A 26,082-nucleotide genomic window follows, 5' to 3' on the forward strand; every position below is an offset into this window, starting at 1 on the left:
CCAGCACTGCTCTAGCCTAGGTGCTCTGTCTACAGGGAGCCAGTCCTTCTCCCTTGCTTATCAGGAAGAGACTGCTGTCTCCTCTGCTTTGCAGCCTTTATATAGGGCCCAGCTTGGCCTGATTGGCTGACTTTCTGCCCTTCTCTAATTGGCTGGGTTCTAGGGTGACCAGATAGCAAGTGTGAAAAATCGGGACGGGGTGGGGGATAATAGACGCCTATATAAGAAAGAGCCCTGAATATCGGGACTGTCCCTATAAAATCGGGACATCTGGTCACCCTACCGGGTTCTGCACAGGCTCCCTTCAGCCTGCTTTAACCCCTCCTCTGCCAAAGTGGGCAGAAAATATGTAAGAACATATCTCCATACAACTGCCCCACTACGAGTAGGGAATATGGTGACTTTCTCTGTCTCTCAAATACACATGCAACCAGAGTGAAAGTGAGGAAGAATGGGGGATAGCAGAAAGGAGCTGATAATGAAGATGGGGTATGATATAAAGCAGTGGAGGGCAACCTGTGGCCACTGGGAGCTGCGAGGAGCCGTGCCTGCAGACAGTCAACATCAGCAAAATGTTTTGCGGCTCGCAATCAGACTACCCTGATGGGCCCAGGTTGCCCACCACTGGTATAAAGGGTAGAGCAGAAAAAGGAACAAAAGGGTAGACAGAATGAGGAAAAGAATTGATAGAGGGAAAGGAAATTTATTTCACAGGAATTAAACATGAGCTTGTCTGGTCATTAGTTCTACACGCAGAGAAAATTTCTTCTTTGTGCTAAGGTCCGCAGAGGAAACGGTTTTCCCATCTCATGAATATTTTTGAGAATTTAAATTTTTGTTTTCCATCTTGCATTGGGACAAAAAGTAAAAATCTTGAAAATATTCACAAACGAAAAACTGTTGTCCCATCCCTCAAGCCCTCCCCCCCCTCCCCCGCCCAATTTAGGTGATTAAAAATGTTCCAATAATTTTGAAAAGTTTCATTTTTATTTTGACTTTTTGGTCTAATTAACTTATATTTTGAAACCAAAAGTCGTTTTGAACCTGAAAATTAGAATATTTTCATTGAGAAAATGTCAAAATAAAATGCTTTAACAATATGAAAACTGTTTTCTCTATGCTTTTTCGAGTTGGAAAATTCATCTAATCTGATCCAGTTTCACAGTTTTGGTTTTGATGCAAAAACGACTTGCTGTAAAATTCCTAATTAGCTCTAGTCCACAAATCCATTACAATGGTACTTCAGCTGCTTGCAGCTTTGGTGTGGGCCAGACCTGTCAGTCATTGGCAGGAGGGGAACGCCCTGTCTCTGAAGTTTCCCCCAGTTTTTCCTGCCTCCCAAGCAGCTGGCAGCTCAACCAGGCCTTTCTGACAAGTTTGCCCAATATTTTGTCTAATTCCTGTCAGCCCTCATTTCCCTTCCGAGGTGTTTGTGACTGATTAGGAACCTGCAGGCCTCAAGAGGACAGCTAGAAAGCCAAAGGCAAAAGGAGTGGCCTATGTCTTCTGCTTCCCCTCACTCCCTTATCAAGTGTTTTGTTGCAAAGGTTGGCCATTTTGAACTGTTCTTTTGTACTCATCTTACTTTAGGATCAGAGAACTACAGCCTAATCCATTTCACTGGCAGCACATAGTGCTGAGACTAAAGCAGTTCCCTGCAAGAGCATGTTACAATTCTCTGTGCTGATGGTGGCACAAGATGTCTTGTGGATACAAGTTTGGTGTACGGGGGTAAATGTAGTTTGCTACCTACCCCTATCAAGGTGCATCTTGGTTGGGCAGTCTAACAACTTTGTTCAGTCTTGCACAGGGTTAGTTAAGAATGAAGCAGAGGGTTAAAGTTTAAGAGTTTTAATGTATTTTTTTGTATGCTGTTGTGTGCATGTGTATGTGTACATAATATGAAATAAAGATACAACAAATGTGCAGTAGTTTTAAATCCCAGATGTAAATTAAACTGAGGTCAGCAGCACAAATCCCAGATATTAATTTAAATTTAAATCTAGGAAAAAGCTATTGTATGTCAGTGCTGCAACCCCAAACTCCTGACTAAGGCTAGGTCTACACTAAGGGGGAGGAGGGTCGATTTAAGATACGCAAATTCAGCTACATGAATAGCGTTGCTGAATTCGACGTATCCTATTCGACTTACCACACTGTGAGGACGGCGGCAAATCAACCTCCGCGGCTCCCCCGTCGATGGCGCTTACTCCGCCTGATGAGGTGGGAGTAAGCGCATCGATTCGGGGATCGATTTATCCGTCTACATGAGACGCGATAAATCGATCCCCGAGAGATCGATTTCTACCCGCCGATCTGGGCGGATAGTGTAGACTAGCCCTAACTGAACCCACGATTTAACTAAGCTTTTTGATGACCCTAAGATTTTTATAATATTAGGGTTCTGTGTTCAGTTTTGCTGCTTTTAAGATGTTGTCAAAGTACTGCAGGATCGGTTAGATAGATCAGAAAAAAAAAGTCCTCAGATGGTTTTCATTCTTTACATAGCACTGTTTGTTTTACTTTAACAGAAGTACAACTGGTCCATTTTCAGGAGCCAGAAGTGTTTAACTATTCAACTTTATTACTAAGTGATGACAAAGACGTTTTATATGTAGGAGCTAGAGAAGTGATCTTTGCATTAAATTCAGCAAATATTGCTGAAAAACATCATGAGGTAGGTATGCATTTTTAATTTCCTATCCACCTTTTTAAAAAAAAATTGCATCCCAGAATTTTTTGGGGTATATTTGTTTTTCTACAGTTATAGATAGTAGGATATTTCATGTAGCTATAGTGTGTAGACTATAGTAAATATATTTGTGTTTATGTTGTGCATTTATATTATTCAGGAAGAAAAAATGACATGTAATTTTGTAGTGTCATTGAAAAACATGAAAGGTGAGAAGGAAATACTGATTTTTAAAACATTCTAGTAAAGATTCACTGAGGTATTTTATGTCTGGAACTGCTTTAATTACACTGGATTTTTTTTTAAAAACGGAAAATGTATTTTTTATTCTTTAAAGGATTAATTTTCAGTTTGGCAAATAGGTGATTTCACCTTGTGATTCCCATGAGCATTAGTGGGAGTTTGACAGTTTGCTCCATCCATGCACATTACTCTGAAAATTCACCCTGGAAGGACTGGTTACTGTGCTTTTTCTAATTCTAAACTCGGATGTATTTTTTTCATGTTACCTAGCAGTAAGAAATGTTCAATAGATTCTTGTATAAATGCCATTTTGGTGACCTTTTTTTAGAAAACTTGTGCTTTGCCTCCTAAATTCTGAAATTTTGAGCTCTAATTTTGAATATTAAAAAGAAAAACAAGCCATCTTCAGCAACCATGAATGAGGTGTACAATGTACCTATTACAGTATCTTGGCTACTGTCAAGTAAAATAAATTTGAAGGTGGCGTTAGAGGCTTCTGTAGTCTTGCTGCCACCTTGATAAATCGTTCAGTTATGAAGCTATGACTGGGTGTGTACAGAGCTCCTTGCGTGATTGCATTCCTAATGTGGAGCAGAATCAGAGGGAAAATAAATGTTTCGCTGCCCCTCCGTGTGTTTAAAACTTTGTGAAGCTTTAGTTTAGGTTGGCCATCTTGATTTTAAATAGCCAGATGATGAGATCCTCATCCCTGCTATGGTCCCTTTATGATGCATTAAGGGCTGGAGTGGCTTACAGGGGTCCGAAAAGTCTCTCATGTAGTGCAGATACTGTGGAAGACGGTTGCAAGGCTGCCTTCCAGCGTAGGGGGCATGCTGGAGGCAGAAAGGGCTCGTTAGGAGCAACAAACAGCGCTGCAGAGATTCCAGGCAGCACTTTAGGCCATAGGACAGGCTGCCATAGACCCCTCGCATTGTCTGAATTACCCTGAAGTGGGGCTGCTCCACACCCCATAACAGACAAGGATTGGGATGGTGCAAAGGTGGCTTAAAGCCAATAGTCTCCTCCTAGGCTGTAAGTTTTGCAATGTGTCTCTAAGGTTACATCTACGCTGCACACCTCTTGTAGTTGTGTTTATGGTAGGTGTCGCTGAAAGACGCAGTGAAAAGCACACTACGTGCATCCTGCAGTGTGTAGCTACACATGTCAAAGAAAGGCTGTGGCATGGGGGAAGCAGCGGGGAAAGACTTAGCAGCTGAGAGCTGACAGAGCCTTTCTCCACTGACTTCCCTCTGCTGGAGCCTTTCTGTGCTGCAGGAGAGGCAGTGGGACACTCTACTGCTAAAACTATACAGGGTAAGGCACTGCTTGAACGAGTAGAGAGCCATGGAGGGTATATACCTGAGTACATACCTATGGGGTTCAGGCATGTTTTTTACTCACCTAAGCAATGCCTCACCATCTACATTGCTGTTCATATCCATGCTAGGGTTGTGTGTAGTATATGTACTTAAGGGTCTGCAGAAAAGAGCATAGATTCATAGATTCATAGATTCTAGGACTGGAAGGGACCTCGAGAGGTCATCGAGTCCAGTCCCCTGCCCGCATGGCAGGACCAAATACCATCTAGACCATCCCTGATAGACATTTATCTAACCTACTCTTAAATATCTCAAGAGATGGAGATTCCACAACCTCCCTAGGCAATTTATTCCAGTGTTTAACCACCCTGACAGTTAGGAACTTTTTCCTAATGTCCAACCTAGACCTCCCTTGCTGCAGTTTAAACCCATTGCTTCTGGTTCTATCCTTAGAGGCTAAGGTGAACAAGTTTTCTCCCTCCTCCTTATGACACCCTTTTAAATACCTGAAAACTGCTATCATGTCCCCTCTCAGTCTTCTCTTTTCCAAACTAAACAAACCCAATTCTTTCAGCCTTCCTTCATAGGTCATGTTCAAGACCTTTAATCATTCTTGTTGCTCTTCTCTGGACCCTTTCCAATTTCTCCACATCTTTTTTAAAATGCGGTGCCCAGAACTGGACACAATACTCCAGCTGAGGCCTAACCAGAGCAGAGTAGAGCGGAAGAATGACTTCTCGTGTCTTGCTCACAACACACCTGTTAATACATCCCAGAATCATGTTTGCTTTTTTTGCAACAGCATCACACTGTTGACTCATATTTAGCTTGTGGTCCACTATAACCCCTAGATCCCTTTCTGCCGTACTCCTTCCTAGACAGTCTCTTCCCATTCTGTATGTGTGAAACTGATTTTTCCTTCCTAAGTGGAGCACTTTGCATTTGTCTTTGTTAAACTTCATCCTGTTTACCTCAGCCCATTTCTCCAATTTGTCCAGATCATTTTGAATTATGACCCTGTCCTCCAAAGCAGTTGCAATCCCTCCCAGTTTGGTATTATCCGCAAACTTAATAAGCGTACTTTCTATGCCAATATCTAAGTCGTTGATGAAGATATTGAACAGCGCCGGTCCCAAAACAGAACCCTGCGGTACCCCACTCGTTATGCCTTTCCAGCAGGATTGGGAACCATTAATAACAACTCTCTGAGTACGGTTATCCAGCCAGTTATGCACCCACCTTATAGTAACCCCATCTAAATTGTATTTGCCTAGTTTATCGATAAGAATATCATGCGAGACCGTATCAAATGCCTTACTAAAGTCTAGGTATACCACATCCACAGCCTCACCCTTATCCACAAGGCTCATTATCCTATCAAAGAAAGCTATCAGATTGGTTTGACATGATTTGTTCTTCACAAATCCATGCTGGCTGGTCCCTATCACCTTACCACCTTCCAAGTGTTTGCAGATGATTTCCTTAATTACTTGCTCCATTATCTTCCCTGGCACAGAAGTTAAACTAACTGGTCTGTAGTTTCCTGGGTTGTTTTTATTTCACTTTTTATAGATGGGCACTATATTTGCCCTTTTCCAGTCTTCTGGAATCTCTCCCGTCTCCCATGATTTTCCAAAGATAATAGCTAGAGGCTCAGATACCTCCTCTATTAGCTCCTTGAGCATGATGTACCTTAAGAGAAAGAGCACAGTTTCTCACCTAGAATGGTCTTGAGAAAATTCCTTCTGATTCTTAAGTTAATTCACAAAGTTGTGTAAGGAAATACTCATAACCCGTGATGGTATTGATCTTCAGCTGCATGTAAAACTGATCCCTCTTTAACAGTTGTTCATTTTAATTTAAACTATCTGAAACATATTAAGAAGCAAAACTACTGCAGAACCACATTGATATTCAGTGAAAAACACAAAGAGATAGATATACTAGACACAGTCCAGTATCCATGGAGACACATACAGCCACTGAAGCCCTTTTATCTGCATAACGGTCCAAAAATTATTGACATTTTCCCAAAAATAATTATATTCTTCCCTCAGCTTTTTTAATGTAGAGGTCTCTAAAACTACCATAATCTTATTTCCGTAGTAAACACAGCACAGGGAACTTCATTAATAATTTGAGAAGAAATGTCATGGTATATCTTTTGATAGAACTCTGAGAAGTGAGACCTCCATTACTGCACATGCATTCAGAAATGCCACCTCCCCAGAGGATAAAGACAAACACTTAGGGGTCCCTGACAGCTACTCGCAAAGTGTCTTATTTGCAGCAGACAGTCTTTTAAACATCATTTGCTCTCTGTATTATGCATTGTGCTTAATAATAGCTTTCAGGTGAATGTGAAGTGCACTGAACTTGTTTTTGTTTCGCTTGTTTTTCCCCAGTTGTATTGGAAGGTCACTGAAGACAAAAAAACTAAATGTGCGGACAAGGGCAAATCCAAACAGGTGAATTTGTTTGTCGTTTAGCTTTCAGTAAGGCTTTATGAATTTTGTTTCTGGAAAACATTTTCAGCAGTGTTTTGAATGTAACTATTTAGAAGGGATAATTAATTTTTTTTTTCAAACAAATGCTTAACTGCAGTGGGTTTTGTAAACTGCAGCAGTGAATTTTGCACTTTAACTACTTAGTCTGGTACATTTTTTTTCCCAACCTTTTCAGGCTGGCAGTTCCTTATAACCTGCTCAAATTTGTTACTTTTACTTTTATAGTAACTGTATCAATGAGAACACTGATAAGTCTATACTCTGTGTGCGTGTGTGCGTGTTGTGAGAGGTGATAGAGAACACTTGCCCTTGAATAGAAAGGGTGTGCAGGGAGCTGGAGAATGTGATAGTGTATTGTGAGAGAGTCACCTGTGCTCACATGAAAGGAGTGGAGCTGCTACTGCTACCTCGTCTACTACATTTGACCTCACAGATTTTGAAGGTTTTGGCTGCCCCAAAGTTATTCTGGAAATTTTATTTTAATTGCTTTAGAACTGTAATAAAACTCTCAATACCTTGTGATTTCCGATTGCCTTTTGTGACTACTCTGAGAGTCATGATCAACCATTAGGGAAACACTGCTCTAGTTCACATAGGTTACGTTGGTTCCTGAGTATTTTATGCTAGCTATATGTAATTTACCTAATGGTATTTTGTATGATTTCTGTTGTCTGACCCTTTATTCTTTTCACTGGATTTCTGTTGCTATCTCTGGGGCTTTCTGTGTGTATTCATTGTTATGTTGTGCATTCTTATTTATTCTAGCCCCCAGTATGTTTTGAACAACGGTGGTATCTTTCTGTTTTAATTCCAACAGGAACTTGCCAAATGAGGCTCACAATACAGATAGGGGTTATTGATCCAGTCAATAAACACAGATGGGTGTTCAGAGTTAACAAGCATTCTCATTGGTTGTCAGCATTTTGAATCTGTACTCTCCCCTTGACATTTGAAGCTTTGTCTAAACTCCCAGTTTCATTCCAAAGCTAATTACTGTAATTGGATGTTTCTTTATTTTTTGAGTAAAGCGAGGGCTGCCAGCAACAGCATCCCAAAAGGCTGCAGGAAGCTATAAAAGCCACTAAGCTTACAGCGTGCCATCCAAGGTTGTGGGAAACCCCCGTGGACATGGCAAATTCCCATACTAGGAGCTGCTAACTGTCATAATGATTGCTGCCTACATCAAAGCTGTTGTATATACAAAAATCCAGGAAATGGTAATCTGAAGCTAAATGACATTTATGTGTGGCAGACTGAAGACTTTACTTCCAGATTATGACAGGCTATTTTAGCTGAACTAGATTTGAGACAAAATTTTAAGATCCAAGTGAATCCGAATTTTAGCTATTGTCTATGAACATACTAATTCTGAAGCAAAATTGGTCACTTAGGAGATGATGGGCATATTAGAAACAATTGTACACCTATAATATAACACTGGGTCCTGCAGGAACAGAGCTCTTAGGGAGTCGGTTAGAGAGGATTCTGGTCTCAGTAATGATCATATCACCTAGCCCTGTATTTTTTTAAACATATGAAATGCTTCTTGTGATAGAACGTGATGAGTAGCAATGGAAGACTTGACAACATAGCTTGTTGTCAGCTGTGTTCCTATTATAATGTTGAAGTTGTGGCTGATCAGAATGGATTTATTTTTTCCTTCTATACTACAGACAGAGTGCCTTAACTATGTGCGTGTCTTACAACCGCTGAATGATGATGTCCTCTTTGTGTGTGGCACAAATGCATTTCAGCCAATCTGTGATCATCTGGTAAGTGTGACTATGCATTCTCTCTTATTAGTAACTTTTAAACCAGTTAAAACTGCTCATTTAAATAATGAGGTGAACTGGAGAAAAGAACATAAGAATGGCCATACTGGGTCAGACCAAAGGTCCATCTAGCCCAGTATCCTGTCTGCCGACAGTGGCCAATGCCAGGTGTCCCAGAGGGAGTGAACCTAACAGGTAATGATCAAGTGATCTCTCTCCTGCCATCCATCTCCACCCTCTGACAAGCAGAGGCTAGGGACACCATTTCTTACCCATCCTGGCTAATAGCCATTAATGGACTTAACCTCCATTAATTTATCTAGTTCTCTTTTGAACCCTGTTATAGTCCTAACCTTCACAACCTCCTCAGGTTATTTGTTTTAAACCTGCTGCCGATTAATTTCATTTGGTGGCCCCTAGTTCTTGTATTATGGGAACAAGTAAATAACTTTTCCTTATTCACTTTCTCCACACCACTCATGATTTTATATACACCTCTACCTCGATATAACGCTACCTGATATAACATGAATTCGGATCTAACGCGGTAAAGCAGTGCTCTGGGCGGGGGGCTGCGCACTTCGGTGGATCAAAGTAAGTTCAATATAACATGGTTTCATCTATAACGCGGTAAGATTTTTTGGCTCCCGAGGACAGCGTTATATCGAGGTAGAGGTGTACCTCTAAGTAAAAGTACACCTGATGAGTTAATCTATGTTTCCTAAGGCAATTGGAATTCCAGTGCCAGTCATAGTTTTCCAGCGGGTGTGATGCTGTCTCATGATAACCACAGAGTCTGGAGGTTAACTTCACTCTTTCTGAACAAAGCCTTTAACAAAATATTGATTCAGCTTGGTTATTAACAGAAACATATTTACTTTAAGGCTTTGCTTTCATTATGTGCTATTGATGTAAATTTGCAATAGCTGAAATACATAGTTTTAAATGGTATTGACACTCTGTGTGGATGGCACCCATTTCTGACTCTCCCTGAGCTTCATATCACTGAATGCTTCAGAGTGAAGTCCTTCTTCTAGGTTAAAATAAAATATCCTCTCTGTTCCATGTCTCTAACTCCACTATTGCTCCCCTTAACTTGAATCTTACATTGTTCCCAATTCTAGAAATCTGGGAATTATGTTAGACCGTGGCTTGTCTTTGAGTCTGTATATCAGCACTTCAAAAACATTGCCAGAATTTGTACATCCTTTGACTCTGCCTCTTTTGAAGTCCTTATTCATGCAGTCCCCCATTTTTTTGCTCCTTTCCCATTTTAATGGTCTTCCTAAACCCCTACGCTCTCAGTATCTGGGAGTCCATAAAGTTGCAGACAGTCTACTCCCACACTTCCAAAAATAGAGTCATATCACATCCATCGTCTGACAGCTTCACTGTCTTCCTGTCGATCTCTGGTTTTCAAAACTCTGCATAGTCATTTCTCAGACTAATTCTCCGACCTTGTAACCACCTCCTCTGACCCACCCTCTCCACTTTTCCGTTCTTCACCTAGTAACTGTCTTCTCTCCCTGCAGCTTTTCAGTTGGGGTCATTTTCAGTTGGGCCTCCTCATCTGTCTGGAACTCTTTTCTCCCCGCCCGCTACCCTTTCCTCCGCCTCCCTTTGTGCTCCCAAGCTATTCGGTCATTTCCTCTCCCTATTACTTAAAGATTTATTTGTTTGTTTTTTAATTCATTACATGGTCTCTTAAAGTGTCTTTTGATGTTTAATATTAATGATACAGAAAACTTTTATTTTTATATTTTTATACAGCTATCTTTGACTGCATACATGTATTGTTTGAATTAGAAAGTAAAGAATGTAACTCTTTTGGTTTAACTTAAAAATTAATTCTGTATAGAACTTAATGTCATTTGAACTCCGAGGTAAAAATGAAGATGGTAAAGGTAGATGTCCATTTGACCCTGCCCAAAGCTACACATCAGTTATGGTTGGTAAGTTCAAACTTTAATGACATCATCAATACAAAATCATTGATTCTTTCTCCTCCATCACACTCTAATCTTTTCACTAGGACGTAATACCAGGGTTTGTTATATTGTTTTTTTTTTAAATATGCAACTTATTTAGACATGCATCAAAATATTTGTATTCTATAATTAAAGTGATTTTTTAACATAAAACTTGCAGCAATTGATAGTTTTTAGACTTTTTTTCATTTTTGTTTTTTTGGGAATAATGTTTAGGATTTTCAGTTCAAGCAGATGATACCTATTGATATTCACCATTCATTCACCATCACTATAGTATCTGATGAAACTGTCAGTGAAAGAAAATTGCACTGCAGAAGAATCTGTGTATAAATATAAGTAATTTAAAAACATGCGTGTCAGTAAATTAACAAGTAAATAGTAAGTGGGCTGAATACTTTTTCTTCTCCAAACAGAATAGGTTAATGGGAAATCAGTGATCATGAACATATCATCAGAGGGTTAAACCACACTAAGTCTTCATTTGGGGTAACCAGTGAAGTTTGTGGTTGTATGTTTATATAGCAAGACCATGAAAGAAAAGTTTAAATTATTATGAAACAGGAAACAGAAGGAACACACTTACTGGATTATGTTCCTTAAATTCTTCTTATTAATTCAGTTTGATTCACTTTGGGAGGAATACCCTATACTTTTTCTGAATAATTTCTAAGAAATTATTAAATTCCAAAAATTCAATGGTATATTTTAGGTTCATTTATATTTTTATGTATACAATATAATTCAGCTGTAAGTAGATGTGTTCACAGTTACTACAGGAGCAATCCTGGTAATTTTCTGCCATCAAAGTTGTATTAGAACACTAACAAAATAGATATAAAAACATCAGCTTTAAAGAAGATCAGAGGGGAAACATAAGCAGTAAAAATGTCAAATTTAATATAGAGGAAATTCTTGCCATCTTCCTTCAAGATAGGTTTAAACTACCATATATTCTCTTGAAAACTTGTCTTGAAATATTTCTATACATTTTACTTTCTTAATAAGTAGTATGGCTTGAAGTATTTATTGTGTTTTATTTTCTATATTAAAGATGGAGAGCTTTATTCAGGAACTTCCTATAACTTCTTGGGAAGTGAGCCTATTATTTCTAGAAACTCTCATCAGAGCCCGTTGAGAACAGAATATGCAATACCTTGGCTTAATGGTAAGTACATGTGAAAGCAACTAAACCAATTTCTTTTACTGAAGGTTTTTTCCTTTGAAAACTTTGAGTTTTTAAGTCTACCACATTTCCCTATTTACTATCACTATAACCTCTTCCTAATACATAAAAAAAAAGGCAAAATGGATATTTTTTTTCCCTTCTGAAAGTTCAGATCTCTGGGCATAGTTACCTTGAAGTCCATAGATATATTCCAAGGAAAAAGGCAATTTTGTGATGGCTCTGAGGTGCTGTTTCTTGCTATATTTTGCTTTTAGGAAAAAAAGGTGTTTTGTTTACTTTTTTAATTGTTTGAGTGTGTGAGAGAGAAACACTTAGTTTGAGACTTCAAGAGTCTCAGTGGCATTGACTCTGAAATCATCTGAAGGACATTCAGTTTTTGACATGATCCAGAAGCAGTACAGTCTATCCTGTCTCCATTCACCTTTCACCTTGCTTAGTCATGGTGAGCCAGACTATTAGGTGATAAGGAACCCTCCTGTCAGCATGTTTTCAAGTTCAGTTGAAGAACCTGTACTCCAAGCCAGCTGGATTTGCGAGTGTGTTGGATTTTCAATTGGGCTGTGCAGATAGGGTTCAACTCATAAAAGGATTTTCAGGAAATGGAAGCTGACCAACCCCTGCAGCTTTGCTTTGAGGTTCATATTTAGTTAACTCAAACCTCAAAGGAGCATGAACCTTAGTACACCACTTCCCCCTTCTTACCTTGCATTTCTTCCAGCTGGCCCCAGGGCTTGTTGGCACAGGAGGTGGAGGCTGGCCAGGGAGGGTGACTAGACAGATGATGAGATAAGCAAGCAGCCTCAGATCATGCCTGTCGAACTGTTGAGTGTGGGCATGTGAAATCTTCGGATCGCAAACCTATAACTCCATTCCAATCATTTTGAGTCTCAATGCAAATATTTCTCCGGCAGCCCTATCTAAGTAGGAATTATATTGATGGGCTCATTGAGGAGCCACTTCCAGGCCTCCTAAACGGAGTGCAGTTGCCCACAACATGGGGTTTGGGAGAAAGGATGGCCCTAGAGAACTCTAGTGGAAAATGACTAAATAATGAAAAAGTAGCAGTTAACGTAGAATGCTTCTCTTTATTTGTATCCGTAGAGCCCAGTTTTGTTTTTGCTGATGTGATAAGAGCAGATCAAAACAGCACTGAAGAAGACGATGACAAAGTGTACTTCTTTTTCACCGAGATGTCTGTGGAATATGAATTTGTTGGAAAGCTGATGATTCCAAGAATAAGTAGAGTGTGCAAGGTGGGACACAATCTAATAACTTGCTTTAACCAATATCCAGACAACATCAGCAAGATATGAAAGATATTTCATATTGTGTTTTACACATATATTAAAAGTAGTCAGATCTATTCTTAGCAAATCAAATATTCATATCAGTCTTCTGTATCTAAATATAGTTACTCAGACAGCCTTGTTGGTGCCTGTGAGAACAAATACTTTTTTAAGCTCTCTACAACTGAAGTGAGTAAGATTTCAGCATGTGTCCCAGCTGAAAAAGTAATGATGATGATTACCCTTTCCTTCCCTTTTATACAACACAGAAGCAATTTTTTTTTTTTTTTTGCGCATTAAAGGCTACACTGACTTCAGTAGAAGCAGAACTGAGCCCATAGGATGATTGTCTTGGACTTATATGAGTTATTTTTAAATGGTTACAGACAAGCCAAAAAAGGCTTTTTTACATAGAAGTAGTTAGTTTCTTCATTGTGGTGTGACAGGTGGTACTTCCATGGAAAGGTGTCGTAGCCTGGAAGAAAACAACCACCAGCAACCTGATTCTGTCACATTTAATGTGTTTAAACCTGGATATGGCAGGCTGAGTTGATTCTCTGCTCATTAGAGCTGGTGTGAAAATTTTCTGATGGAACAGAAGATGCTGATTATACAAATACAAAATGTTTTGCTGGAATGTATTGATTTACAAAATTGCAATGAGAAATTATCTAAACATTTTGTTTCTGTAAGGTCAAAACATTTTATTGTTTTAACTTTTGTTACATTGATTTAATTTAATTTAAACAGCAATAACAAAATGTTTCCCTTGAGACTTCTTTATTCCAGCAGCTTGAGGCAAATTTACATTGGTCTTGTTAGTATGATCTTTGCCTGCTGACAGTTAGTCAATGCTTTAAAGTGGGAGAACCATAACATTTGGAATAGCTTTTTAACTGTTAACTACACCTCTACCCTGATATAGCGCTGTCCTCGGGAGCCAAAAAATCTTCCCGCGTTATAGGTGAAACTGCGTTATATCGAACTTGCTTTGCTCCGCCGGAGTGCGCAGCCCTGCCTCCCCGGAGCACTGCTTTACCGCGTTATATCCGAATTCGTGTTATATCGGGGTAGAGGTGTATTTGGAACCACTTGTAGGTTACACATCGATACACATACACGATCTTAAAAAGAGGAAAAAAATACTTGCTTGCTTTTTGGCATTAGCATATTTTATACAATATTCTGCATAGCAGTGTTAAATAAAGGGCAGGAAATTCTGTCAAGGATTTGGGACTGAGATACCTGCTTTTAAAGATTAGTAGCACAGCTGAGGTTTGAGATCCAGAATATTGTGAAACTTTTTATAGGCACTACACTACTAATTTCATTATATTTCTGGGCATACTTTCTCAGTAGTTGAATGATCTCTCTTATTTTTAAGGCCTTGAGCCTGCAAATCCTTACTCATGGTACTTATCCTAATTTCAGGATTGGGCCCTAATACTCATTGACTCCTATGGAACTATTCACATGAGTAAAATTAAATACATGTTTATGTGTTTGCCAGACTAGATCTTAAGTTACTAACATTTTGAGATGATCACAGAATAGACATAATATTCTTTCTTTTGTAAGTGCAGTTACAATGCAGCTTTATTTACTTTAAATTGTTGTCCCATGTAGAGTTTTTTTTAAAGCTCTGTGCTCAGCTCAATTTACTATCTATTATTGTAATACAGTTCTTTGAAGCTGTCATAAGTCTCTTCTTCCCTCCAGAAAATCTATACTCATTAGCATATATCTAAGTAACTCCCTTGACTTCAGCAAAGTTACTATAGATCTGCACAACTTAATTGAGAGTAGAATTTGGCCCTATAACACTATCTTTGTGTGCTGAGAGAAAGCATTCTACATTGTTTCTATTGTATCCAAAAAACTCTTCAGCATTGTTTAGTTTGTTTGTTGTTGTATCTTTTAATTGCTTTTCTGCTTTTATTCATGTCTATTCAATTTAAATTTTAGATCGGGGTTCTCAAACTGGGGGTCAGGACCCCTCAGGAGGTTGCAAGGCTCATGGGGGTTCACGAGCTGTCAACCTCCACCCCAAATCCTGCTTTGCCTCCAGCATTTATAATGGTATTATATATAAAAAAGTGTTTTTAATTTATAAGGGAGGGTTACATGCAGAGACTTGCTATGTGAAAGGGGTCACCAGTAAAAAAGTTTGAGAGCCACTGTTTTAGATACTACATACCAGAACCAGTAAGTGTTGTATGTGTTGAACCTTTGTTTAAGAAAGAACATATACCTTACATTTTCCTTCTCTTTCCCTCAACCCCTCTGAAAGAGGGACCAAGGAGGATTAAGGACTTTGCAGAAAAAATGGACCTCCTTTCTCAAGGCCAGATTGATCTGTACCACACCGGATAAGAATTTAATTTTCAACATTATCAATGATGTTTTTATTCTGAAGTCTCCAAGTTTGAAGGAACCAGTGATTTATGGAGTTTTTACCCCACAACTGTGAGTATAATTTAATCTTTTTCCAGAAATGTAATTTAATCTCTGGTTACCACCACACAGTAAAATGGTAACATTTTCCACTGTTTAATTTTAGGAATAATATGGGGCTGTCAGCAGTGTGTGCATACAACTTGTCTACTGTGGAAGACGTTTTCTCCAAAGGAAAGTATATGCAGAGTGCCACAGTAGAACAGTCTCATACAAAGTGGGTCCGATACAATGGAGAGATTCCTAAACCTCGACCTGGAGCTGTAAGTTTGGATAAACTCAGATGACAGCAGTTCTTTTTCTCTTGCACCTAAGAACGAACCTATAAAAATTCAGGGAAAATATTAGTGAAGGACATTAGCTAATATATGTGGCCTGATATGGATACCATTTCCTTAGAAAACTTTTTTTTTCTTTTAATCACTGCCATATTGCCAATTGATTGATCTTGAAGTTTTGTATCTAGCAATGAAGTGATTTCTATTTATAGCTCACAGATTTGGTTTATATCACAGTTTTCATATGCATTTTTTCAGTTTTTGGTAATGAATTGTCTTATAATTAAATAGATGGCACAGCACATTATGGTAGTGTAAAAGGTATTCTAGATCAATAGGAACACAAGCAGCGCATCCTTTCTTCTGAGTCATCTCACTGACTTTAGTGGGACTGCTCACTAGGAAGCAGGTGTTTATAGGATTGAGTCCTTACCGTTCTTTTTCTGCTTTTATATGTTTTCTGCTTTCATATTAGTTAATTTTAGGGACATGGTAAACTGACTGAAGCTTAGAAATGTGCAACCTGGGTGTGTGTGTGTTTAAATATATACTTTGGTTGGGTCCAAAGCCTACTATATTTGTTCACTTATCCTTCTACAAATTGAGACTGGTATTTGTGCAAGCCAGGAAGCTGTAAAATATGAGTATGCACCTGAAAAAAGTGCTGAGAGCTATGTTCAGTCATAGGCGCCGACTCCGTGGGTGCTCCGGGGCTGGAGCACCCACAGAAAAAAATTGGTGGGTGCCCAGCACCCACCGACAGCTCCCCGTGGCCCCACCCCCCTGCTCCAGCTCACCTTTGCCTCCACCTCCTCCGCAAGCGCGCCGCTGTGTCCTGCTTCTCCCCCCTCCCTCCCAGCGCTTGCGCTGCGAAACAGCTGATTCGTGGGGCAGGGAGGGAGGGGGGAGGAGGTGGGGCTGGGGCGGGGATTTGGGGAAGGGATCCAATGGGGCAGGGAGGGGGCGGGGTTAGGGTGGGGACTTTGGGGATGGGGTTGGAATGGGGGCGGGGCCAGGGATGGGGATGGGGTGGAGTCGGGGCGGGGAAAGGGGCGGGGGCGCGGGCACCCATCAGTGCCGGAGAAAGTTGGCGCCTATGTGTTCAGTTATGTTTGAGTTTTATTATTTAAAGGTGCACTTCCACAGTTTTAGCCATCAGGTTTCTTTCAAAGATATCTTAAACATTCTTTTTGAAAGGTGTACGTTAAATAAATGACCCATTTTACAGATGGCCCAATCATACTAAGTCAATAGGGTCTTTTAAAAAACAGCTATCCATTTGAAACAACAAGTTTTATTATTTATTATTATTTTGTGCCTGGGAACTCAAGGTGAGGATTCGGACCCAATTGTACTCGGTACTGCACAGAGAAATAACAAAGAACAGAACCTATGTTCCTACAGTGTTTTATAACTTTAAAAATACGATTGGAAAAAAGCGGGTGTTGCTGCTGTCAACAGTGTACAATATGGTAAAAACAAATGATGCAATTTTTCTTTTGACAGTGTATAAAGAAGGAGGCAGGAGCAGCGAACTACATGAGTTCTCTAAATTTACCGGACAAAACACTACAGTTTGTTAAAGATCACCCTCTAATGGATGACTCGGTGACCCCGATAGGGGACAGACCCAGATTAATAAAACGAGATGTGAGGTATACACAGATCGTGGTAGACAGAGTCACAGCGCTCAATGGCAGTGTGTATGATGTTATGTTTATTAGTACAGGTGAGTTTGCATTACACTATTTTAAGTTAGTACAGTAGGGGGAAATATATTGTCAGCAAACAGAATGAACACTTACAATACTTTCATACCAACTAGTGTCCACTTTTTTTAAAAAGTAAGGGCCATGATGAGTAAATGGCCAATCTTGGTCCATTTAAAAAATACATCCCACAAACAATTTAACTGTAGATGTGTTAGGGTCCTCCAAACTGACCACTTTCTTTTCTGAAGCTTCATTTCTTGCTGAAGACTTCCCTGTATCAGCAGCAGGAGGGGAAAGGACAACAACAGTACCCTTTGGCAGTGTTGTTTGCCTAAAGGTAATAGACAGCTGCTGTTTCAGATAGCAGCAGCAGCCTACAGTGCACCTGTATGCTCCTGCCCCCACAAGCAGTGTGAGAAGGGATTGAATTGAAAGAAGCTCAGGGAAGCAAACAGGCCCTAAGTTTTCCTGGTGGCAGATGGAAAGGAGGGGAGCAGGTAGCTCTGTAGTAAGGGGATCAACCTCTGCAGGGAGACAAATACGTCAGGGATAGGAGAAGTTCACATGTATTCCTCGTCCTCCTCTACCCAGGCATCTCCAGTAACTGCTGTGTGAAACAACAGACAGTTTTGTCTTTAGAAACCAAGTGCTGTACCATCTGCATATGTAAGACACACATGTAGGGAAGAGGTGAGGAAGGGCGTATGCCTGTAAAAAGAATAGGATTGGCCAGGGACCAATAAATATTTAAATCTAACATCAAAATAACTAAAGAAAAGACCAGGATTAGCCATTCCTTCACATTGACCATCTTTTTTTTTTTTTTGGTTTGTTTTTTGTTTTGTTTTTTAAATTAAGAGTGTGAATTTAAAAAGTGAGAGACTCTCACTTCAAACAAAAAAAAAAAACAACCCAGCCATGCTTTGACAGTTCAGTATATGTCACAAAAATGGGCATTCCTTGTTTTAAAAAAGATCATTGGCAAATCTATGAAACTGAAAGGGTAGTTGCATAATTTACAGAAATCTGAATGTTTCCCAGAAATCTACGGCGTGAGTTCACTTTTTTGTATAGTTTTGTGTTTGACTTGTCTGAGCCTCTTCTTCCTCCTCTCTACAGTTAATTTCCCTGCAGAACTCTTTTGTAATGCTGAAAAAGGGTGACTTTAAAATGCCACACCACATAGACACAGCTGTACTAGTAGGTCTCTACAACTTAGAATCTGTTGTGCCTGATAATGTCACCTGGGATATTTTCATGCTATATTTAATTTAAACCAACAAAAAGCTCTTCTGACCTTTGATGCAAAGGTTTCACAATTACAAAATATTTTTATTTCTTACTGTTGTGTTTAAGTACATCTTAGTTCCTTTAATCAAGGTGTCCCCACATTTGAAATTCAGGAGAATACAAAATTATGTTTTTCTTGGCATTGTATGGATATTGACATGATAAAAATGTGTCTCCTTTAATGCTTAACTTCCTCTGTTTGATCTGTGTCTATGTCCATTTCAGAGGGGTCCTTCCCTTCTTCCTATCTGCCTGACCTAACCAAACTTTCATGAATAGTCTTCAAATAACTTGCCTTCTCTAGTTCAAAATAAAATAGGCAATTCCTTTTAGTGAAGCAGATCCAGTTAGGAAATGAATATACCACACAAGGAGAGTGGCCTAGTTCAGATGTGCAATAAAGATTAGTGATTTAAGGTTAAAAATCAGTAAAGAGTGGAAATTTAAAAATACACAAACAGATACTACAAAGATTTAAAAACTGGGACATGTGGATCATACTTGACAAGACAGAAGGCTTTTAGGGACAAAATAGGATTTTAAAATGAGAAAAACCTTTGTTCTGTTAGCACAACACATCATCACTTAGTTGCCAAATTGGCCTGAACACATTTTGGCATGGACTCAGTTCAGTCAGTGTTATCAAGTCTCTCCCTTTATTTCCCATCCAGATTTTCTGCACTTCCTTCTACAGTTGTGCTAGATGGACATTTTTCCTTTCTCACATTCACAATAACATGGTCCTGAACAAACTCAGTTACCAAGTCCAGCAGTTGTGTTTGGCTCAGTTGCTCAAATTGTACTTTGTGCCCTAGGTACTAACAAGTTTTGCAGTATTTTGTTTCAGACTAAAAATACACTGATGTTCCAAGAATTAAGTGAGAAAACATAATTAATGGAACATTTTAAGGGCTGCATCAGAGTAAAAAAAAATCAAATTTATAGCTATTGCTATTTAAATGTAATATGTTCTCAATTAAAGGCTTCCAACAAGATTGTACCATAGATTTTATAGACTGGATATGATGGTTAACTGCTAAAGAGAAAATTTTCTTAGGCATGGTTCTTTTAGTCTAGTCTAATGGTTGAATCATAGGAATATGCTAGAAGAAACATAATCTAAAATTAAAGCATGTGACTTGGATATGAAAAGGTCTGGGTTCTGGGTCCAGCTCCTAATATTTTAGACATGGACTGGGTTACTAAGTGTGACCTTGAGCAAGCCATTTAGGCTTTAATCCTATGCCTGGTTGAAAATTTTCCATTTTAAACTTTTATTTTTTTTATGGAAGATTGAGTTTTTGACTAAACAAAAATTTTTGTGAGAAGTGTCTGCTTGTCTAAAATCTTTTGATTTTTTTTCATTAAAAAAAAACACAATTTTTCAGGTTTTGGTTTTTTGACAAAAAGTCAAGAATTTCCACAGGCAGGAAAAAAGGACATTTTCCAATGTTCTATTTCATCCTTCTACTGTTAAAATCAACAGAAGTTCTGCTACTTACTTAAGTTGGAGTATACCCTGGCCATTAACCTCTTTGTGCATCATTTTCCTCTTGGTAAAATGGAGGCTGAAATACCAACGTTACTTGGCTGTCATGGGGCCTAATTTGTTAATGTTTACAGTGCACTTCAAGATTGTCTGATGGAAGACAAAGTATTATCGTTCATGAAGTCTTCTAGTGAAGATCATTGTTGCAAGCTATAGCAAACATACATATTTTACACACAGTTCTTCTTTGAGGTCCTTACTAATGTGTATTGCTTGGCTATTTCAGATAAAGGAGCCCTGCACAAAGCTATTAGCTATGAAAATGGAATGCATATTATTGAAGAAATACAACTTTTCCCAAATTTTGAGCCAGTTCAGACACTGTTGCTTTCATCAAAAAAGGTAAGCATGAAGAACAGGACTGTGTGAGGACATTTTGTGGAAGATCAACAACAACAACAACAACAACAACAACAAAAAGGGGAGGGGGTAACCCCAGTAGTCTGAAGAAAGAGAAAAGGCTTGCTGGAAAATCTGACTATCACTGAAATAATACTCAGAATATAGGATAGGACCTGTGGCCATAACATCTTGTGCTGTGATACTGTCTGACATCACCAGATAAGGATAGTCAGGCTGGGTTGTTTGGTACGTGAATGGGACGCTTCTAAGGATGAATGCATAGGCGGTGAAGAAAAAGATACTGGTGTTTCAGTAGGTGGCATTCTTCTCCCTGAGTCTGTACTAGAACCAGTTCCCCAGCATGATATTAGGAACTACTCTGCTGCTTCTGGAGGTACCAGTTTTCTGATTAGATGTAAAGCGGAAGTTATTACCCCTTATGGAAAAATTCTGTAGAATTTAAGGGAATGGTATCCTTTCTGTGGAATTTTTAAACCAACAAATGGAGTTCTATAGCAGGGATGTCATCTGCAAATTTTATAAATTGTTATGATTCATTTCTATTAGTTTAAATTCTACCAGATTTTTCTGTAGTGGACTTTTCATAAGAATAGGTGTGTCATATTCCAGTGTCCTGGTCACATTCCATCATGGATCATTGCATTCTGCCTACTGAAATTCCCCTGCTGTTCCAACTGGAAAAGAGATTCTTCACTGCATGTCCTAAACTCTAGTGTAGTTTGCTCTGTACTGTCAAGCAATTGATGGGTGGTTTTCTGACAGACATGGATGATCATCTTTATGTAGTTTGTACACTAATTAGGGACATGACCCTGCAAACCCTTACTTATGCATATAATCTTTACCCGAAGTAGTAGTCCCATAAATGTCAATGGAATTGCTTGCATTTGTAAACATTTTGGGCTCATTGGAAATTAAAGGCTCTTTATAAATGTAAGATTATCCTAACCTTTAGCAGTTTGTGGTGATCAGTAAGTACCCTGAAGCTTGCCACTGTATCTGAAAGGCAATCTATGCCTTATTGTGCTGAGTCTGATATTTAAATACATTTTGCATGTCAGCAGTATTGCCTCTTTTTCATAGAGCCCTACACACCGTGTTTTTCCAGCACCTGTCGCTGGAAAGCTTTCCTGTTTTTCATGAAGATGAAGAGAAACTTTGTAAATGCAGAGAGCCCACTTTTTGTTTTAGTGGATAGGTCTGCAGTGTGATAAAGCATTCCAAGTCCATAGATTCCTAGGTAATTGTCCAGTATCCTCCATGTATTTGTGATGCATCACAGGAAAATATTACACAAGTAGAATTTCAAAAGCAATATAAGATTTCCACTCTCAAAAGAAATGTAATGAAAATTATTCTTTTCTTCACTCAAATTATTTGAGAGATAAGAGCTAGTTTAATGATATGGGGCATATAATTGAGAAACTATCATTTAAAAAAATCTTTTTAATCACTTATTTAAATTCCTTTCCTTTTCCCTTTTGCCTTTATGACTTTTTGTTGGGGTGCTAATTATTTAAATAATGCTGTTAAAATAGTTCTCTGAAAACAGCCACTCAATGTGCAGTGGCAGTCAAAAAAGCTAACAATGTTAGAAAATGTTAGGCAAGGGATAGATAATAAAACAGAATATATGACAATGCCACTATATAAATCCATGGTACGCCCACACTTTGAATACTGTGTGCAGTTCTGGTTACCCCATCTCAAAAAATAATTGGAAAAGGTGCAGAGAAGGACAACAAAAATGATTAGGGGTATGAAACAGCTTTCATATGAGGAGAGATTAAAAAGACTGGGACTTTTCAGCTTAGAAAAGAAATGACTAAGGGGAGGAATTGATAGAGGTCTATAAAATCATGAATGGTGTGGAGGAAGTGTTATTTACCCTTTCACATAACACAAGAACTAGAGGTTACCTGATGAAATTAATAGGCAGCAGGTTTAAAACAAAATGAAGTACTTCTTCACACAATGCATAGTCAACCTGTGGAACTTGTTGCCGTGGGATGTTGTGAAGGCAAAAAATAACTAGGTTGAAAAAATAAATTGGATAAGTTCATGAAGGATAGGTCTATCAGTGGCTAATAGCCAAGATGGTCAGGAATGCAGCCTCATGCTCCAGGTGTCCCTGAACCTCCAACTGCCAAAAGCTGGGACTGGACAGCAGGGGACGGATCACTCAAAATTGTCCTCTTCTGTTCATTTCCCCTGAAGCATCTGGCACTGGCCACTGTCAGAAGATAGGATACTGGGCACATGGTCCTTTGGTCTGACCCAATATGGCTGTTCTTATGTTCTAATTCAATATATGCTACAATATTGTATTAAACTATTTTATTAAAATAAAACTTGTAAATTAATATAAAATAACTTTATTGTAATATTCAAAAGTGGGGTTGTTCTGTGTTTAATTTTATCGGATACAATGGAAAATGGACACACACACACACACCAGTTGCCAGTCTGCCGGTATTAACCAACAGATACTGTATTTATTTCCATCACTAAGTAAAGGGAAATAAAATAATAACTCAAACATCCATGTGCAGTAACTGTTAGCAATGCTTGACGTTTTTTAATGGTAACCATTACGCACACAGAGGGAATATACATTAAATGTTTCCTTTGTCTTTCTTTATATTCATGTCTCCTGTTCCATTTCCCCCCACAATTTTCTCACTAATTTCTTTTTGGTTCTTTGAGTGTCAGCGTGGATCCAACTCTTGACGTGCATGCGCTTCATGCCCATGAGATTGGAGTCTCTTGAACAGCAGTGTCTGTCAGGGTCATGCATGGGCACTGTCTACTCATTCTCCTATGCAAAAGCATAAGGGGCAGAGTGAGTGCAACCTTCTCCCAGTTCCCCGATACTGCCTGGAGCAGTGAGATGAAACCTGACAACTGTCTAACCCACTCTAGCTAAATTTTCCAAACGTCTTCAGAACTCTTCTTGCCCAAACTCTTTAGAACTGCTGTGAATGACTAGACTTATCTGGACTGAATTTGTATGGTCATACCCCCATAAACACCCCTCTCCTGCACAGGGTACCGCAATATGGTGGATTATAAGCGTGTGAGCCTGCCCTTTCCACAACAGACTAATCCCATTAAAAGATGAGCACAGCAGATGCTTCTTCTATCTAGGAGAGTCCCATGTGCTACATAGATACTTAGCATGCCTCTCATTCTCTGTGAAGGCGTGTAAATCATGGGACATGCAGTTGAAGTTTTGTCTACTAGAACAATCAATGACTGTGTCTTCAGAGCCAAAGAGAAAGGCAGCTTCTACCAGCACCTCATCTAGTAGACATGTGGTGCCCAAGACCAGCTCAGAAAAGACAACATCAAGGAAAGACTGGCACCCGCATTGGCATCAACATTACCAGTACCAAAGCAGAGTGCACTTGGCACCAACACCACCGGTACTGAAGCCCAGCTCCAAGAGGCTCTCTCTAAACACAGAGCCAGAAAATCCAGGTGGAGCTTATTGTCTTAGCACAAAGACGGACCTCTTAAATCCCTAGGAGAGAGACCCAACAAAATCCCCCACAGCGCTGAAGGCTGGTGATTAGGAATAGCCTGCGACGCAGAAAAAAACTTCTCTGACACCAGTCCCAGTACCAGTGACACAACCTTCCATACCGACCTCTACAACTGAAATAAAGCTAACTGACATGCCCCTGCAAGAAAGCAGGACCATCTTCGGTACCAGTGCAGACCCTGTAATGAGAGTGCCATGTACCTTAGCATTGTCTCTAGAAGAGATTTACTTATTCTCCCTGTCACCCGGGCATGTCTTCTTGCCTTCTTTAAGCAGAGAATCCTCTCTTCTGAGATCCAAGGGCAACATCACCAAAAGGCCAGTCAGCTGGGCTCAACCAGGCCAATCGGGAAAGGCCTTGCATTGGCCAATATCAAACAAGCTAGCAGTAGCCTTACAACATGCTGCCATAGTCCTAGTGGGCTTACTGGTGTCCCTCCTCGTGCTTCTAGGAGCCAATCTCCACTACACTCTCTAAGAAGAGGATGCTGTTCCCAGCAGTATCCCTGGCCAGACCTGGAGAGAGAGGGCTACCAAGAACTGGACGCAGGAGGTTGTTGCTGCTCTGGCCCCACTCAACCACCAAAAAATCTCTCTTTATCACCCAACAAGGTAGTGTCCTCTGTACTGGTGTCAGTGCTGGATGGTTTAAAGTTGTTTCAAGAATTTAGGAGAGTTGTAGAGCTGCTAGAGAGGAGACATCTGTCATATAAGAAGAATTGTATATATTCAACATATTGACAATTTCCAGGCTGGCCAGGATTGCCCTTTCTCCCAGACAATGAACAGGTTGCAGTCTCTCCAGTCAATGGCAAATAATGTAAAATCAAATCCAGCAGTGATGTTGGATATGTCTGGGGCTACAAGGTCACATATTGGCATGTATGTAAGTGATGCCAATTGCCAGACTTTACCTGCGACCCTTATAGCTATGGCTGAGATTAGTGTACTCTCTGTCTAAGTACCATATGATCAAGAGAATCACAGCCTCACTCTACTCACTTGGTAGCTGGGCCCAGGAAATATACAAAAGGGGTTGCCCCTCTTTGCCCCCTTCTTGATTATGACACTCATCACAGGCACCTTGGGGATGGATTGGGGAACCCACCAGAACCATCTGCAGATGCAGAGGATATGGTCTCAGAACTATTGGAATGTACGTATGAACGTCCTAGAGCCTAAGACCATTGTAAGGAGGTCTAGTCATAAGGGCTTGGAGCTTGCTAACCTTTCAAGCTGAGAGGATAGCCACCAGAAAAAGGCAATCTTGAGAGTAAGGTGATCTATCAAACAGAGGCTTCACGGATTTCAGGAGGATGATGTTGAGATTCCACATAGGAGACAAGTGGGTAAGTATCAGGAGGCCTCTGAGGAACCTTGATACCATCAGATGTGAGACCAAATATGACTGAATCAGAATGGTGACATGCCAATATGGCAGGAAGGTGGACTTTGAGAGAACTAAATGCCAATCTAGCATGCTTCAAATGCTGCACATACTTGAGGATCTTCGATGTGGGGGTCTCTATTAGGTCTATATTATGTTGGAGTGCCCATATGGAGAACCATTTCCATTTGGAGGAGTAAGTCTTCCTAGCAGATGGCTTCCTGGGCAGCATAAGAATTTCTCAGATCTATCGAGAATGGTCCCTGTGGGTAGTACTCAGCCAGCCAACATCCAAACGGTCAGGCTGGTAGGGAGCTATCACAATCAACATAGCCTGTCTGGAGTAGCCTTAGATATTACCCTCAAGATCAGGAGAATTGGGGGAAAGGCATATAGGAGGCCTGGAGACCACTGTAGCAGAAGGTGTCTGATAAGGTGGTCAGTCTCATGCCCCCTCTAGAGCAGAAATTAAAACATTTGGTGGTGTTCTCTGTGATGAACAGATCTAT

General features: G+C 39.7%; 1 protein-coding gene across 19 annotated transcripts in view; it reads left to right on the forward strand.

The window, feature by feature from the left end:
- SEMA4D (semaphorin 4D) overlaps positions 1–26,082 on the forward strand; it is a 159,989-nt gene that overhangs the window by 106,322 nt on the left and 27,585 nt on the right. For 18 of the 19 annotated variants that reach the window (XR_010588854.1, XM_005307643.5, XM_005307647.5 and 15 more), the window contains 10 exons: positions 2,532–2,677; positions 6,660–6,722; positions 8,435–8,533; positions 10,392–10,485; positions 11,576–11,689; positions 12,812–12,963; positions 15,287–15,462; positions 15,557–15,713; positions 17,235–17,457; positions 20,506–20,621. Coding sequence is in view for 18 of the 19 variants with exons in the window: in XM_005307643.5 (XP_005307700.2) it covers positions 2,532–2,677; positions 6,660–6,722; positions 8,435–8,533; positions 10,392–10,485; positions 11,576–11,689; positions 12,812–12,963; positions 15,287–15,462; positions 15,557–15,713; positions 17,235–17,457; positions 20,506–20,621 (1,340 nt within the window). In the remaining variant the exon portion in view is untranslated. The remainder of the gene's footprint in view (positions 1–2,531; positions 2,678–6,659; positions 6,723–8,434; positions 8,534–10,391; positions 10,486–11,575; positions 11,690–12,811; positions 12,964–15,286; positions 15,463–15,556; positions 15,714–17,234; positions 17,458–20,505; positions 20,622–26,082) is intronic. The other variant, XM_042854589.2, reaches the window with a different exon arrangement.

This window comes from Chrysemys picta, chromosome 6 (genome assembly GCF_011386835.1).
Source record: "Chrysemys picta bellii isolate R12L10 chromosome 6, ASM1138683v2, whole genome shotgun sequence".
NCBI lineage: Eukaryota > Metazoa > Chordata > Testudines > Emydidae > Chrysemys > Chrysemys picta.